The sequence below is a fragment of the Ambystoma mexicanum genome, chromosome 3q (assembly GCF_040938575.1).
Source record: "Ambystoma mexicanum isolate Mex_15411 chromosome 3q, UKY_AmexF1_1, whole genome shotgun sequence".
In the NCBI taxonomy this organism is placed as follows: domain Eukaryota; kingdom Metazoa; phylum Chordata; class Amphibia; order Caudata; family Ambystomatidae; genus Ambystoma; species Ambystoma mexicanum.
The window spans coordinates 1,004,299,138-1,004,316,798 of record NC_090926.1 but is presented as its reverse complement, the minus strand read 5'-3'; the positions used below and the strand labels follow the sequence as shown (position 1 = coordinate 1,004,316,798).

At 49.8% G+C, this 17,661-nt stretch overlaps 1 protein-coding gene across 4 annotated transcripts in view; it reads right to left on the bottom strand.

Moving 5' to 3' along the window:
• LOC138583172 (alpha-N-acetylgalactosaminide alpha-2,6-sialyltransferase 1-like) overlaps positions 1-14,460 on the bottom strand; it is a 321,805-nt gene extending 307,345 nt beyond the window's left edge. For 2 of the 4 annotated variants that reach the window (XR_011305178.1, XM_069655165.1), the window contains exon 1: positions 9,712-9,947. Coding sequence is in view for 3 of the 4 variants with exons in the window: in XM_069655165.1 (XP_069511266.1) it covers positions 9,712-9,836 (125 nt within the window). In the remaining variant the exon portion in view is untranslated. Of the gene's footprint in view, positions 1-9,711; positions 9,957-14,102 lie in introns of those variants that run through there. The other 2 variants (XM_069655166.1, XM_069655167.1) reach the window with 2 other exon arrangements.
• Positions 14,461-17,661: the final 3,201 nt, after the last annotated feature.

Sequence of the window (17,661 nt, the reverse complement as noted above, 5' to 3'; positions counted from 1 at the left end):
TCTCAGTGTTCTGGAGGGGTGGAGTCTTTTGACACGGGCTGAGAGGTGCACTGCCACCTTTCTTTGCAGTCTCTTGTGGATGTCACACAAGGAGTTGAAGTAAACTCCTTATTCCTCAGAATCCAGTGCAACCCTTTCAGAGTTCGAACGGTGGGATTGTGCATTTTCTGCCTCAGGCTGAGCCTAGCCGCTTTATTTTGAATCAGTTGAAGGATGTGGATACAGTGTTTGGGGAGGTCCTGGTATAAGCTATTACAGTAGTCTAGTGTTGCCAACACTCCTAGTATAGTACAAGCAGCGCCCTGGGCACCGCCTTGCCGCTCTCTGCCCCAACTTTCAGTGCTATGGGGATGACACTCAGCTCATTTTTAGGCTCCCATCCACCTACTCTTCTCTCTCATCTCATCTCTGACTGTCTCTCTGCTATCCAGGAGTGGTGTGCCACCAATGATCTTTGCCTTAATGCCAGTAAGACAGAGATTCTCTTAATCGGCACACTTGCTCCATCCTTTCCTGTCACTCTCTGGCCGGCCTCTCTTGGCCCTCTCTCTGCTCCCACCTGTGAGTCTAAAAACCTCTGGGTCATTTTCGACTCCACACTCTCCTTCTCTCCTCACATCTCTGACATTTCTAAGAAGTCACTCTACCAGCTGCACCTCCTCAGAGGTATTCTTCCTTTCCTCTCCTTCCCCCAGAAGCTCACTGTCTCCAGAGCACTGGTTCTCTCTAGGCCTGACTCTGCAACTCATCCAAAACAGGACTGCGAGACATGTCCTTGGCCTCAAGCCCAGGGATCGTATCTCCCAAGGACTGAAATCTGTGCACTGGCTCCCAGTGGCAGTGAGGATTAAGTTCAAAACCCTCTGCATTGTCCACAAGGCCTTCTGGGGACTGGGGCCTCAATACCTTCAACTCTCTCTTCCTAAATATCTTCTTTCTCGTGCTCTTCGCTCATCCGCCTCCAACTCCCTCAGGGTCAGTCACTTCTCCAAGCAACGAGTTGGTAGTAGGTGTCTTTCTTTGACTGGGGCCTCCCTCTGGAACAGCCTCCATGCCTCTCTAAAAACTGAGGAGAACCATCTTCGGTTCTGGAAGCACCTCAAGACCTTCCTCTTAGCTTCTGCTTTCTCTCCTCCTCTCCCCTGCTGAACAGCCGGTTGAAACTGAAACTGCATTGGTCACCTGGCTACTCTCTGTTCTCGGGCCCAGGTCCCCTCCCCACCAGTTGCACACCTGCACTGCCCCCCTGGCAATTCTTGCACTTTGTGGCTGTTCTGTATCCCTTCAGCCCCTAACAGCACTCGACACCTGATGTCTGCATTTAGCTTTGCACCTGCCACCAGCTGGCCGCACTTGTTATTTATTGTCCTTATTTATTGTTCTTATTTATCTACTGCTTATCCTATGTACTGCCCTTCCTCTCCCCTCCCACGTCGCACTTTCCCCTCCCACCCTCCCCTGCACTTGCGCAATCTCAATGTCACCGGGCCTAGCAAGATCGCAGTCTCTGCCTTCCCTCTGTTCCCCTCCCTTGCCTTGTCGCGCTTTGAAACACTTGTGTATATGCGCGTTATAAATGTCATATCATATCAAAAATGCCCCTACCCTCACCCCTGCACGCCCATGGTCAGTGTTGGGGGGGGGCATGGGTTTGGGCGCCAATTCATTTTTTACCTCCCTGCGCCGGAGAAGGAAGTTCATCACTGGAATAGGGTGCAGATGTGAAAGTGTCAGCACCCTATTCTAATGAAAACTACCCCGCACATATGCCATAGCGGAGAGGTAATCAAGTCAATACGATGCCGATCAGCACCCTTTTGTTATCAAATGTGCCCCACTCTGGTGCTGGTAAGCACAGCGTTTGCATAAAAGAGAGGTGCATCTAATTTCAATAGGGCGCCTGCAGCTCCTTCTCCCACCATGCAAGCTCTTGGGAGCCCCTGAAAGACTCCCTTGAGCTGGCATGGCAAGCAACTAATGGCACCCCAAGCGGGCGGCCCTGCCCTGAACCCGACCCTGCTTGCCAACACCATAGCCCTGGTAACTTCCACTTTGAGGCAGGCGTGCAGCGTACGGGGGGATCCAGGGCCCGGGCATCCCCCGGCAAAATCAAGTCGGGGCTGAGCCCCCCCCCCCTGGGCCGGAGAGAAGTGATGCAGTATTGATGGCCCTTTCCTTCGATACTGCATCACTTCTCTCCGTCCGGGTAAAAGCACAAAAATGTCCAATTAGGCCCGCCCCTCTAGGACTCATATTGGTATATGGTCCGGGATGGGAGGGTTTAGGGGCTACCGGAAGCTTATGTGTTGTGCTTCCGGTTCGCCCGTGTTTAAGGCAGGAGCGGCAGGAGCAGCAGGAGCAGCAGACACTATTCCAGCCAGCGAAGCAGAGAGCAGGTAACAGCAGGTAAGTTATTTTTTTTTTCTTTTTTCATTCGTGGCCCTCTCATTCCTCACTACTTTGGGCCTCATTACGACCCTGGCGGATGGACCATGGTGCTAATAGCACCATGGTCCATGCCGGTAACTTCCCGACTCCGCCATGGCGAAATGGGGAATTACCACCCCATTCCGAGGTTGGTGGAGTGGTAATTCCCCCTTCCGCCATGGCCCTTCCCCATTCCCATTTTTGCCCCATAGGGCATAATGGGAATGGGGAAGGCGCTAAGTACGGTGCCGCAAATTGCGGCACCGTACTTAGCACCAAGGTCCCTTTGCGGCATGATTTTTAACGCCTGCAAAAAGCAGGCGTTAAAATCACCATCCCGCAAAGGGACCTTGTAATCAGGCGTTAAGGGTTGGCGCCGTTTACGGCGCCGTAAAACCCTTAACGCCTGACTCGTAATGAGGCCCTTTGTGTTCTCCCACTGTCCAGCCCACCTCCAAAAGAACCACCCACCCACCGCCGTTGAGGCTGTACCATTCCAGGGAGGAAACTTTTTCTACTCCCATTTGTTTATTTAATTTGAGTTAATTGGGGGCTCTTAGAGGATCTGCATTTCTCAGGTAGGCTATTTGTCACATGTCTTATTTGCAGGGACGGTTTTATGCCTCATATTTGTCTGAACTCGTCTGTCTATTGTTTGTCTCTCTGTGTTATTCTTCTCAGCATCCTGTTCCTCCCTCTCCAACTCAAGGTTCTACCATAACAAATGCCTCACGCCTGTCTCGCCAGTCTGCTAGAATCTGTATTTTCTAAATAATTAATTTGATTTTATTCAGCAGTGCAGAGTCAGCGCCAGCGTTTGTCTTTCCTCTGACATGCCATCTGTTGGGACTGTGATTCTTATATCTTTTAAAAATGCATCTCACCTTGTGGGGATTAGTGGCCTAGAATGGTGTGTGAGTTTTGAAGTCAAGCATCGTGTAGTTATCGGGTCACCTTGACCCAAGAACTATCTATCCCAATGTAAAGTGATTGTTCTTAAGTGGCACTTCCTACAATCACCCTCCCACCCCCAAACAGAAGGCACAACCAAGTGAAAGTGCAAGCCACCAAGGGATGCACAGAGCTAGTCTGGTCAGGTTCCCTGCAGCACCACCGGAGAAACCAGCTGGCAAGTTCAAGGGTGGCAGGCCCGCAGCTCTGGGCAGGCTTGGCAAACTCCCTGCCATCCTGCCTCCCTGAGCCAAGCATGTCCTTCGGATTTCCTACATTTATGCCAGACATCCCCAGCTGAAGAGTGGTGGTAGACTCACCAGTGGTGATCCCAGCCCATGCCATGTGGAGGGAGAGAGATGTAGGTTAACATCTGAGCTGGAAGTGGCAGCTTCTTGCACTGGGTTTAGATTAGACGAATTCAGGCCCAGCAGAAGCTGGGGCTATGCCTTTAATTAAGCAGGAAGTCACGGCTCTACACCAAGGGGCCAATGTTTAGAGCAGTCAATATGCAGGGATTCGTGGCATGTTCATGCCAGACCTGGAACTATTGATGGGAAAGTCCCCTGAGCAACAGTTATTTTTTTATTGTGTTTATGTATTTATTGTGCATTTGTAAGGCACTTCAACATCAATAATGTGTGTTTCAAAGCGCCCACAGGGCAAAGGGGAGGGAACATGGGAACAAAGGCATAAAGCAGACTGACGAGCAGGAAAGGGGCGGTCCTACCAGGCCTTGACGCATTCAGAATGTGCAAGTGTAGGGATAGAGAGCCGGGAGAGGAAAGGGGGGAAGTGCTTAGGAATTCCAGAGAGGGAAGTGCCAGGGGGTGAGTTGAGTGCAGCAGTAAGTGCCTGGCAGAGATGACTTGTTACAGTGATCACCTGCCAATAATGAGTGCTGACCTGTGAGAACACAAGCAAGTGTGTGCCCGAAGGCAAGTGCTGGGATGGGGCGGAAAGCTCAGGGCGAATGGGCGGAAAGGCCAGGACCCAGAAGGGCACATAAGGTCCCAAGCCACCAATCTCAGCGACTGTGGGCTTTTAGCACAGGAGTAAGAGTGGGAGGAGGAGGTGAAGAGGAAAGTCTTTTGGAGCTTCCGGAATTTGAGGAGATCCCCTCTTTGTGTTGGGTGCACTTCTACATCCCTGTGCACCCCAATTGTTTTGTGTTGGGTGCACTTCAACATCCCTGTGCACCCCTCTTGCTTTGCCTCCATCTTTAAAATTGTTTTGTGTTGGATGCACTTCTACATTCCTGTGCACCCCAATTGTTTTGTGTTGGGTGCACTTCAACATCCCTGCGCACCTCTCTTGCTTTGCCTCCATCTTTAAAATTGTTTTGTGTTGGATGCACTTCTACATCCCTGTGCATCCCAATTGTTTTGTGTTGGGTGCACTTCAACATCCCTGTGCACCCCTCTTCCTTTGCCTCCATCTTTAAAATTGTTTTGTGTTGGGTGCACTTCTACATCCCTGTGCACCCATCTTGCTTTAACTATCACAGATTTGCAATGTAGCGCTTTGCGAGCTCTTTCGGTTGGAAAGGTTCCATAATGCATATTAAAGGTTCTGCCACAGATAAAACAAATGTGTTTCAATCCTGAGCACCTTAACGATCTGCAGAGCCACGGGCACTGTGTCTGCTTAGCTGTGACTTGGGGAACCCGGCAATGCTTGAATGTCCGGCCCGAGCAGACTCAATGTTCCCTCCCTCCCCCCGTTAATTCTGTACTTGTCAGGTTATGTGTATATTTTCAAAGTGCTAAAACCACCGCTGTGAGGTTAGAAAGCTCTCCCCTCCACTGCCCCTTATTTCCTGGTCCCCACACCGTTCCACAATTTAATCGCTGCCCGTGCCTTTTGAATTTACCAATGACTAGTCTGTGAGTGTCTAATTTATGGATATGTAAACTGTTAACAATGCATTGTGTGCTTCATATTTTCTCTAGATGCTTGTTTGAAACCGCGGCTTCTGTGTTGTGAATACAATAAGGCAGTATAAAGAGGTGTATGCTTGTTTCTTGGAAGGTAAGACGTTATTAAGCATAAGTGGGGTGTACTTTTTTTACTGACTCCTTCATTTTTTGAATAAGGGGTGTTTCAAATGAATGTTTAAAACCAGGAAAGTGGGAGTTTTTAAAACATGCAGACAACCATGGCTACAACTCTTAGATGCGAGTGCTTCCATCAGTCCCAAATATCACCTGGGTGCCAGGTAGGCCTGGGTAACATTTTACACTACTTTACCAGAATTTCTGGTAAACTACAATGTTAAAAGCAGCTAACACTCTTCTCCCCAAGTCTGAAACCACACTTGATTGCATTAAACTTCAGCCATGATTGCATTATACTTCAGCAGAACATCTGATGTGTCCATTGAAAGGTTTAGGATTAAGCTACATCCCTAACTCTATCTGGTTACCCAGAGGTAACATCTTAGCTAATGTCACTTGTGCACGGCATCTTTACAGTAGATTAATGCAAGAAGGGCCAGCCATAATAGACAGGGTGCCTCTATACAGCATTTTAAGTTTATGGGGTCATAATAATGGACAAAATGATATGCACTATGCCATGTACTAGCTTCTTGTTTCCAACTGGGAGAATCATATGTCATCAAATCATGAGAAACCTATGGTTATCTACTGTGAAATTACCAGGCATCTGGACCTCGTGGCATCAAGAGATACATTTTGCATGGATTACAGTAACAAATTCTCTTTCTTGCAGTTGTTTGCCAGTTAGACGTTTTCTGAGACATTATACCTAGCAGCGACCGCTTCACCCACGTCCCCTGGCAAAAACGCATCTGAAACCCCAAAGTGATCATGGAGAGGTTTATTACAAGAACCCCTGCTAAACCAAAGCAGAGTTCCCATGTGCCTGACAAAGCAGTTGTAGCCATTTCGAGCTCCACAGTTGCATCAAACTGCCAGGCATAATGCGTGGAAAGTATAGCAGAAGCGCCTACAGCCATTGATGTTGGCAGCAGCAATGTGACACAAGAATGCTGCCCAAACATGAGTGATTCGAATGGTTTTAAGTCCCCGCAGGGCAGCTCTTTTCAGAAGAAATGGTTAGAAACCTATAATTGGCTTAAATATATTGAGTCTGTTCAAAAAATGTTCTGTAAGGTATGCCAGTCTGCTGATGAAAAGGTCGTGCCATTGTCAAAAAGTAGCCGTGATAAGGATACCTGGAATGCTTTTGTTAAACATGGCTTTAACAATTTTAAGAAGGCCATAGAGAGATGTAACGGCCATCAGACTTCAAATCTTCATCGGGCGGCTGCAATGGCGCTAGTATCTGTGGAAAGGTATAAATGTTGCAGCAGCTCTGTCTTTGGGCCACCTCAAGCAGATGAGGGAAAACAGAAGTGTGCTGGTGAATATCTTGACCACATTGTTGGCTTTAGCTCGGCATGGTCTTGCAATTCGGGACCATACTGATGAGGACTCTAATTTAAATGCAATTCTGTCGCTTCGTGGCAGAGATGTCCCAGAACTTCAAACTTGGCTTCAAAGAACAGATTACAAATGGATGTCTCATGACATATTAAATGAAATGCTGGAAATTATGTCACATAATTTGCTCCGTGGCCTAATGAAAGAGATTAATGATGCAAAATTATTTTTGATTATTTTGGATGAGACTGCTGATGTGTCAATAAAAGAGTAGGTCTCTGTAGTCTTTTGTATTGCAAAACAGGGTCTTCAGGTAGAGGAGATTTGTTTTGGCTTTTATCAAACGTCTAGCACTACATCACAAACTCTGCCATTTTAAAAGATGTTCTCCTGAGGTTTGGCTATGAAATGGAAAACTGTCCGGGGCAGTGTTATGATGGTGCTTCCAATATGGCTGGACATCAACATGGTTTGCACACATTGGTGCAGCAGGTGGCACCACAAGCTATTCATGTGCACTGCTTTGCACACAATCTGACCTTAGTAGTTCAGGATGTAGCTATGGGCATTGCCAAGTTCAGGGATCTATTGGTTTTTGTAAGGGACTTGATTCGGTTCATTCGAAATTCCCCAAAACGGCTTGCTTGTTTTGAACGTTGTCAAGAAGAAGGGAGTGTCAAACTGCTTCCATTCTGCACTAACCGATGGACCGTTCGAGCAAAATCTTTGAAGACTGTGCTAGCTAACTACAGTTTTCTGTAAATTAATTTCTGGGACTTGCAGCAGGTGACCACAATGAAGCGGGAGCAAAAGCCCATGGATTGCACTTACAGCTCCATAAACTCGAAACCTATCTAGGTCTTCATCTTCTTTACTTGGTATTTTCCTGGGTTGAAACTGTGAACACTGCTCTACAGAAGGTCAATTCAAGGTTCCATGAAGCAGCGGTTATGATTGAAAACCTTAAGACCACAGTTGCACAACTACGTGAGGGATTTGAAGACTTCTTCTCAAAAACCACATCAGCGGCTGATGATTTAGATGTGGAACTAGAGGAACATTTTGTGCAAAGGAGGGCCAGGAAAATCCCACGGCGCCTGGATGAAGGGTCAGTTCCTCATGTTTTTGAGTCTCCCAAAGACCTCTTTAGACAAGGTTATTATGAACTCATGGACCGTACATTGGTAGATTTGTCAGAACGTTTCAATACAACTGCATGTGACCATATGGTTAACATTGAAAAATGTGTTACAGGGAATGCCACCAGTGATTATGTCTTGAATTTTTATAAGACTGACTTCCATAAAAGCAATCTAGAGTTGCATAGAAATATGTTCCTTGCACTTATACAGAGGGATAAGACTCTGGTTATGTGTTTTTAGGATGTCTTTGACTTGTTCCAAGGTGAAAGGGGTCGTCCTATGCTCAATTTGTTCCCAGAACTGGCACAACTGCTTCAAATTGCAGTAACCATCCCTGTATCCACTTGTTCTTCGGAGCGTTCATTTACATGCCTTCGGCGCATCAAAACCTACCTGAGGGCTACAATGGGCCAAGCTCGATTAAATGCTGTTGCTTTGCTACATGGACACAAAGATGAAGCTGCACATCTGGATGTTGAGGCCATTGCAGATGAATTTATTCAACAAACTGTTGTCCGTAAAAATACATTTAGCCTGGGGAAGGTGCTGCAATGAAAACAGTTCACCTGTTCTCCTGGCTGGCCAGTCTACAGCAGCACTATTGTAAGTTTGCATTGTTAATGTTTTACCGAACTATGGCACCACACACGTCTTGCTTGGTAGTTTTTAATCGGGAAACGTCTTTACTTCTCGTTTCCCTTGAATTGGGAACTTTATTTTGGTGGTGGTACTTCACCCTGCAGCTGTACCTTCTGTTTAGCAAGCATTTCATTCTCCCATCCCAGTTGTGTTGCTCTGCCTTTTGAGGGAGGGCTACTACAACCCAGATAATGATAGAGGGGCGGAGTAGGGGCAGTGATGGCCTACTGGAATGCACCTGGAAGGCTTGCATCTCCTTCTCACTTGACTTTAGTATATGCAGTACATGCTAGCCAATGTTTCCACTGTTCTGTGCTGCGCGCGGCCCCACCCTCCTGTCCCCACGCACCGTTGCACCAAGTTGGCGACTACATGCACATTTGCAGTCATATAACTGCCAGTGATGTCACTTCCTGTATTTGGGCGTCCCCCCCCCCAACCGGAAATTCAAAAATCGGCTCCCCTGCCCTGTGGTTTGTATTCAAGAAAGCTAAGCTTCATTTGAGCACGTGCAAGTGGAAAGGACATGCTCCGGGGAACTCTCTGACCAGGCTGCAGAACGAGAGTTTGCAGTCAGAGAAGATAGCTAGGTTTCCATCATCTCTGCCTCTGCTGCTTTTAAGCATGGCTGGGTATGAATTGTCCGATCGTGGATGGAGACCAGCATCGTAGTGATGTTATGCAGTTAGCAAGTGGAATTCTGCAACTTAAAGGCTCCACACACAGCGGGAAAGGAGCATTGCAAGCTCCAGATGTCGGGTATTCGTTGTGAGGGTGGGGGTAGGGGCATGTCGGCACTGCTGCTGTTGCTCACGCTGCACCTGCTCCATGTGTGTTCCGACCACTGTTGCCACCTGTTCTGTGTGTATGAATGAAGTGTGCCCTGCTTCTGCATGTGTGCACTTGACTGCTCGCGCCCAGTCTGGTGGGTTTGCTACTGTGTGCTCTTCCGTGTGTAGCCTCCCCTCCTGCCCGTTATGAGTAACCTGCGAAGTTTGCCATGGTGCAGCTTTGCCAAGGAAGTGTGCCTGCTTCCTTCTGCCACCCTGGTACTGCGTGGCGTGTGTGCCCGCTCTAACCCCACGACTATGTGGTAAAAGAAAGAATCACTATATTTTAAAGAGTGTGTAATTGTAGACGCGTACCTGGGCAGCTGCGCAGTGAGGCCGTCATAGCGCTTCAATATCAGCATCGTCAGGAACACAAGCGTGAAGGAAACCAGCAGCCCCGTGAAGAGCTTCCTGACCCTCAGCCGCCCACAGGGGAACATGTCGGGGGGCTGCGTCTGGGGATGGCGGGTCCGCGAGGGCGCCCAGGGCAGGAGTGAGTGCCGAGTGCTTGCGGCGCGGTCGCCTGGCTCCGGCAGGTGCACAGTCCTCGCGGCTTTCACCCACTCCGGGAAGGTGTGCACAGGCACACTTGCGCGCTCTGATCTTTACCTGGGCTGGGCTGCTCCAGAAATTACCCACAGGGCGGAACGCTGGCTGGCCGGCCGCCATGCCCCAAAAAACGCGTCTAATTTAGCTCAAGTTGGGGGTTGCGTAACGGCGGCAACGCCGGTCCACCCGGGACAGTGTGCAAACATGGAGGAAACATTCCTCCAAACTCAACTAGAAAATGCTCTTACAGTGCGCACTCACCTGACTCTGGGCAGCAGGCAATCACTGGCCAGGGCAATGTATAACAAACTAAAGGACAAGTGGAGTCTGCATTAAGGGCCTGATTTACAAACATGTTTTCCAATGGGCCCATTGGAAAATATGTTTGTAAATCAGGCCCTAACTCTGCGTTTTTTTCTTTTCAATTGTGGTTGAGAATACGCAGCTTCGTCGTGGCAATCTCGATGCAGATTCAGAAGCCCAGGAATAACTATAATCTCAGAATATAAACCCTGTAATGACTCTCTGGAAAATAGATGCAGACGTGGGATGTGCCGCCCCCTTTCAAATGCATCGTTCATTCATTCATTGAAACTCTCTATAAACTGTTTACGTTGTCTCTGTTATCCTGTGTATTTGTGTGCGTTTTGTAAAATTACAGGAGCCAGCTGTAAAGTTTCAGGTCGAGTTATTAGATGGCTCCATGTCGTCGGGAACCCCATAAACAAGTCCTAGGCGTACCTATGACACACTGATGCATTCTGGAAGTTGTAGTCCATTCAATCAGTTAAATCCTTTTGTGAAAACCTGCTGCTGGGTGTACCAAACTAGAGATCAGAGCTTTTAAGTCCTGCCCAGTGCTGCAGTTTGAGTACTACGACGAGTTGCAGAATCAGGGACTCATTTGACCAACATGCGAGGGGTAGCAGAAGTGACATCACACAACCCTGGACCTGTTATGACATCACATGAAGGGATGTCATGTGACCACACCCCAAAATGACATCACGGGAAGCAAAGGAACACAACCTGTCACCCCTTGACACAAGAGGAAGTGGGATCACATAGCATAGTCCCAAGAACATTACGAAAAATATGGTTATGATATATCCCTGTAATGTGATTTACATTTCATACAAGAATGGATGGCCATATGTATCGATAATATGAGTGTGGCTAGGCCCATGCTACCAAAGTACTGTGAAAGCAAGCAGACGTACAAGGCCAAAAGATAATGATGTGTTGTTATATAGCATTACGCTTAAGCGCTTTATATAGAAAACATATGCATGCAATATCGCTCAAGCTGTGTTGGCACACGTTTATTAAACTCAGAAGGATGAAAGGCTCAGTTGGCCATGCCATGATTCGAACCTGCAACCTGCAGATCACAGAGCGCTCAACCCACTGAGCTATTTTAACAGATATAGCTACCTTCCCAGCTATAGTAAAATGAGAAATAAAATGTTTGAATGTTCTCAAAGTCAGAAAGTAAATGACACTGTTGTTACTAAAAGTGCCCCGTCGTGGTGCTGGTAAGGCCAGTGCCTGCATAAAAGCGGGGAACATTTAATTTCAATAGGGCGCCTGCAGTGCCTTCTCCCACCATGCCAGATTCTGGGATCCCTTGAAAGACTCTCCCGTGCTGGCATGGCAGGGGACTAATGGCGGCTCAGGCGGTCGGTCCTGCCCTAAATCCGGCCCTGCTTGCCAACACCATAGCCCTGGCTACTTGCGCTTTGTGGTGTATATTCATCTGGGCAGTGCAAGTGGAATGGCGGGCGAACGCGCCAGCGAAGGTGGCATGGCGGGCGCCGCCCCTTAGTGGGGGCTGCCCAGCCGGCCTCCTCCCCCCCTCTACTCAAGCAGGGCAGGGGGGCAGGGGTGGGGGAGGAACACGGAGCGCGCGAAATGTAAGGGGCGGGGCGGGGAGCCGAGGGAGAAGCCGGCCTCATAAAGGGCACAGGTTTTTTCCAAACACATTCTCCCTAGGTTTCCTGCCCCCACCGGATCGTGGATTTTGTTTCGTTTCATTTTGTTTCCAGTGGGACGCCCGCCTGCCTGCCTTCAGAGGACTTTGTTTTGGTTCGAGTTGATCCTGCTGCCGTTCGCTCAGCCAACAGCTTAGATCTTACGGCGCCCCAAGAGTACTAGGCTCAGGGGAGGCCCTGGAAAAAAGGGGAGGGACGTAGGGAACTTGGGAGCCAATTCCAAGCCCAAAATTGCGGGGGGGGGTATCAACATCAACTTACAATCAAGGCCATCAAGGGAAGTCGGTCGGGGGGAGCAGGTGGAGACTACGGGGGCTCAGGTAACGGTGAAAAAATCAGCAAGGGGAAGTCTTCACGGAAGGAGGGGGGCATGAGGGGGAGGGAGGTGGAGGATCCAAGATAGTGCAGCTAGGCGAATAGAGGGAACAGGGGGGAGGTAGCCAGCCCCAAGCAATAAGGGGGGGGGGCAAGGACCAAAAGCTGGGGGACAGGAGACGGGGTACGGAAGAACAGGGCTGGGAAGTCTGCCTCCGGGGGGAAAGGGAGTTAGGAGATGGAGGGGCAGAAACGGCAGGGAGGGGGGGGTTGGCGGGACCCAAAAACTGGGGACCTGGTGAGTGGAGGAGCAAGCGAGGGAAGGGAAGGAAGGAGATGGGATAGGGTACACCTAAGAGATATTACGCTGGCAGGGGGGGCACTGGGCCAGACTCCACAGGGAGGCCTGGGGGAGAGGGAACTGGGAGGATTTAGGGGCTTGGCAAGACGGATGGGAGACATGGGGGGCAGCATAGATAGGATAGGGCTTCCGGTACAAGCGGCACTTGGGGGATGGAGGGTGGGGGCAGAGTAGAGTAGAAAGGCCAATATTAGACGGGCATCGCAAAGCGATGACCATATAGGCAGGCAGAATGTTGTGGGCCGGCACCGGAGGGCGGTGTAATACGGCTTTAACGTACGGATGTGGGATATGTGTAACGTTGGGGCACTTGTGGTGGTGCCGGTATAGGAACCTGATTACTAGCGAGGCACCGCGTGGCTGCCGGTTTTACCTAGACCCAAACACAGGACACAGTGAAGTGTCGGGGGGGGGGGGGGCAGGGGATTCACAACAAAGACCTAGAGAAAAAAGGGGGGGCCTATGTCAAAAGTCACTCAATGGAAATCAACAAACGGCCAGGGGCAGAGAGAGGTTAATAGCAAGGGCCGGGCTCAACCTGAGGCGTCCACCGGACGAGGAGGGTAAGGGAGAGGGGGGAGGGCAAGGGATGCCTAGGTAGCCGCACACAGAGTAGTATACCTGTGGTGGTGAATTACGGATCGCCTGTAAGATAACTCCAAGACTTTATGCAAAATAAAGCTGCTGAGGCATTTTACTCTTCCAACTTTATAAGGTGTCTGAGTTGTTTTTTCAAAGTGTGATGTATGACATGTGCTGGGTGGTATGAGGGAAGGAGGGGGGGAGTGAGGGGCCAGGGCATGGAGGAGGGGGGGGAGGTCAAGGCACTGGGGTGCCCACGCTAAGGACAGGCTCGGGGGAACTCTCGGACCTGGCTGCAGGACGAGAGTTTGCAGTCAGAGAAGATACCTAGGTTTCCATGATCTCTGCCTCTGCTGCTTTTAAGCATGGGTGGGTATGAATGGTCCGATATGGATGGAGACCAGGGACTTACAGATGTTATGCAGTTAGCAAGTGGAATCCTGCAACTTAAAGGCAATCTGTATATTATCCACACACAGCTGGCAAGGAGTATTGCAATCTCCAGATGTCGGGTATTCTTTGTGAGTGTGGGGGTAGGGGCATGTCGGCACTGCTGCTGCTCTTCACGCTGCACCTGAGTGTCCCGGGCATTATTTCGACCACTGTTGCCACCTGTTCTGTGTGTGTGAAGGAAAGGTGCCCTGCCTCGGCATGTGTGTACTTGTATCTGCCGTCGCCTTGGTGTTCCTCCTGTTTTCCTCCTGTGTGCTCTTCCGTGTGTAGCCTCCCCTCCTGCCCGTTCTGAGTAACCTGCGAAGTTTGCCATGGTGCAGCTTTGCCAAGGAAGTGTGCCTGCTTCCTTCTGCCACCCTGGTACTGCTGGCGTGCGTGCCCGCTCTAACCCCACGACTATGTGGTAAAAGAAAGAATCACTATATTTTAAAGAGTGTGTAATTGTAGATGCGTACCTGGGCAGCTGCGCAGTGAGGCCGTCATAGGGCTTCAATATCAGCATCGTCAGGAACACAAGCGTGAAGGAGACCAGCAGCCCCGTGAAGAGCTTCCTGACCCTCAGCCGCCCACAGGGGAACATGTCGGGGGGCTGCGTCTGCAGACGGCGGGTCCGCGAGGGCGCCCAGGGCAGGAGTGAGTGCCGAGTGCTTGCGGCGCGGTCGCCTGGCTCCGGCAGGTGCACAGTCCTCGCGGCTTTTCACCCACTCCGGCACACTTGCGCGCTGTGGTGTTTACTTGGGCTGGGCTGTTTCAGAAATGATCCACAGGGCGGAATGCTGGCTGGCCGGTCCTCATGCCCCACAAAACGTGCCTGATTTAGCTCAAATCGGGGGTTGCGTAATGGCGGTAATAGGACGCAACGCTCCATGCGGGACAAAAGTCTGCAAACATGGAGGAAAACATCCTTCAAACTCAACTAGAAAATGCTCTTACAGTGCGCACTCACCTGACTCTGGGCAGCAGGCAATCACTGGCCAGTGCAATGTATAACAAACTAAAGGACAAGTGGGGTCTACATTAAGGGCCTGATTTACAAACATGTTTTCCAATGGTCCCATTTGAAATCATGTTTGTAAATCAGGCCCTAACTGCGTTTTTTTTCTTTTTAAATGTGGTATGATATGATACGGCATTTATAATGCGCATATACACAAGTGTGTCAAAGCGCGACGAGGCAAGAGAGGGGAACAAAAGGGAGGACAGACAAAGATCTTACTAGGCCAGGTGACATTCGGGTCGCGCAAGTGCGTGGGAGGGGGGCAGGAACAGTGCAGTACATGGGAAAAGATAACAATAAGGAATGTAATGGCCAGCAGTGGCAAGTGCAAGGGTAAGTGCAGACATCAGGTGTCAAGGGCTGGTAGGGGGGACTGTACGGATACAGAAACAGCCCCCAAGTGCGGGGGTTGCCAGATGGGCAGTGCAGGTGTGTGACGCTGGTGTGTGACACTGGCGGGGGGGACCTGGCCCTGAGATCAGAGGGTGTCCAGGTGGCCAGTGCAGTTCCGGTTACAGCCAGGAGGTGAGGAGAGGAGGAGAAAAAGCAGAAGCAAAGAGAAAGGCTTTGAGGTGTTTCCAGAACCAGACATGGTTCTCTTCAAGTTTAAGAGAGGCAGGGAAGTTGTTCCAGAGGGAGGCCCCAGCCGAAGAAAGAGATCTACCACCAACTTGTTGCTTGGAGAAACGACTGACCCTGAGGGAGCTGGAGGCGGATGAGTGGAGAGCTTGAGAGGGAAGATATTTAGGAAGAGAGAGTTGAAGGTATTGAGGCCACAGGCCCCAGAAGGCCTTGTGAACGATGAAGAGGGTTTTGAACTTAATTCTCGCAGCCACTGGGAGCCAGTGCAGAGATTTCAGTCCTGGAGAGATACGATCCCTGGGCGTAAGGACAAGGACAAGTCTCACAGTCCTGTTCTAGGTAAGTTGCAGAGGGCGGAGAGTAGAAGCAGGTAGATTTAGAAAGAGGCTGTTGCAATAGTCCAGCCCAGAGAGAACCAGAGCTCTGGAGACAGTGACCTTCTGGGGGAAGGAGAGGAAAGGAAGAATACCTCTGAGGACGCACAGCTGGTAGTGTGACTTCTTAGAGACGTCAGAGATGTGAGGTGAGAAGGAGAGTGTTGAGTCGAAGATGACCCCAGGGTTTTTTGCCTTGCAGGTGGGGGCAGGAAGAAGGCCAAGAGAGGCCGGCCAGAGAGCTGTAGGAAAGGGGGGAGCGGGTGTGCCGATGAGGAGAATCTTAGTCTTATTGGCATTAAGGCTGTAAAACTGCATTGGTGGCACACCATTCCCGGATAGCAGACAGTCAGAGATAAGGGAGGGAGAGGAGGAGGACGAGGGTAGCCTGAAAATGAGCTTGGTGTCATCCACATAGCACTGAAAGTTGGGGCAGAGAGCGGCGATGCAATGGCCAAGGAGTGCCAGGAATTGGTTGAACACCCAGGGAGAGAGGTTAGACCCCTGGGGGACACCACAGTAGTTGAGAATACACAGCTTCGTTGTTGCATTCTAGAGTGACAGAGAGATGCACATTCAGATATGACATGATGTGATGTGGCTTTTATAACGTGTCTGTACGCAAGTGTTTCTAGACGCGACAGAGGGGGAAAACCAGAGGGAGGGCAAAACAATGATCTTACCAGGCCGTGTGTCAATCAGATCGCGCAAGTGCAGGGAGAGGGGAAGGAGAAAAATGCCTAAGGGGCGAAGGGGGTCCCTCAGTGCAAGTAATCAGAAAGTGCAGCCAACGGGTGGCTCGTAAGTGAAGAGAGAGGACGGTAGAGTTACAGATACAGACCACAAGTGCTGGGGGAGCCAATAGACAGTGCGGGTTGCAACTGGACAGGCAGGGGCAAGGGCCCAAATTCAGAGGGCAGCCAGGTGACCAGTGCATGAATCCGACAGGTGATCAGCAGGGGAGAGGGAGAGAAAAGGCAGAAGCAAAGAGGAAGGTCTTGAGTTGCTTCTGGAACTGGAGGTGGTTCTGCTCAAGTTTAAGAGAGGCAGGGAGGCTGTTCCAGAGGCAGGCCCCAAATTATCTGCTTGGAAAAGCAACTGAGCCTCAGAGAGTTGGAGGTGGACGAGCAGAGAGCTCCAGAAGGGAGATCTTTAGGAAGAGAGAGTTGGAGGTAGTGCAGTCCCAGGCCCCAGAAAGCCTTGTGGGCAATGCAGAGGGTCTTTATCTTGATCCATCCCACCATTGGAAGCCAATGAAGAGATTTCAGAGCTGGAGAGATACAATACCTGGCCTTGAGGCCAAGGACAAGTCTCGCAGTCCTGTTCTGGATAAGTTGTAGAGGAAGGAGAGTGGAGGCAGGAAGATTTAGAAAGAGGGTGCTGCAGTAGACCAGCCTAGAGAGGACCAGAGCTCTGGAGACAGTGAGCTTCTGGGGGAAAGTGAGGAAAGAAAGAATACCTCTAAGGAGGTGCAGCTTGCAGTTTGACTTCTTAAAGACGTCAGAGATTGTAACGGATTTAAAGACACGGCACACTCCAGACCAGGACTCTTTCCACTGGTAAGGTATATGGCGCACAATAAAAACACTTTTAAATTCATTAATATCGGATTCTGCTTTGAGAAGGTAGCCAACCCGTCTCACAACCCCCTTGACAAACACCCCGTGTCGCAATGGACCATGAACCAGGCCGGTGTGTAATAATGAAACATTTATTTATTTTTAAAATTCAAATGCAAAATCAAACAAATCAAATTTAGGGCAGCAATCACCAGTGGGGTGATAATATGCAGCAAAATGTTATAATATAATTACTTTCACTTTCTAACATCAGTTACAGAAGTGGAGGTGGAAGCAAGATCACTCTTTGTTATACTTTTAGATTGCACTGAGGTTATGCTCTCCCCCTGCAATACTCCCCTAAACACCTGCTGACCAAGTTTTGTGTGGGTTGAAAGAGTAGCAAGGAGTCAGAAATAGGAGGCAAAAATCAGATTTGGATTCCGACCTACCACCCCAGAATGGGAGGCCAAAACGCAAATGGAAACACTTGAAAAATGAC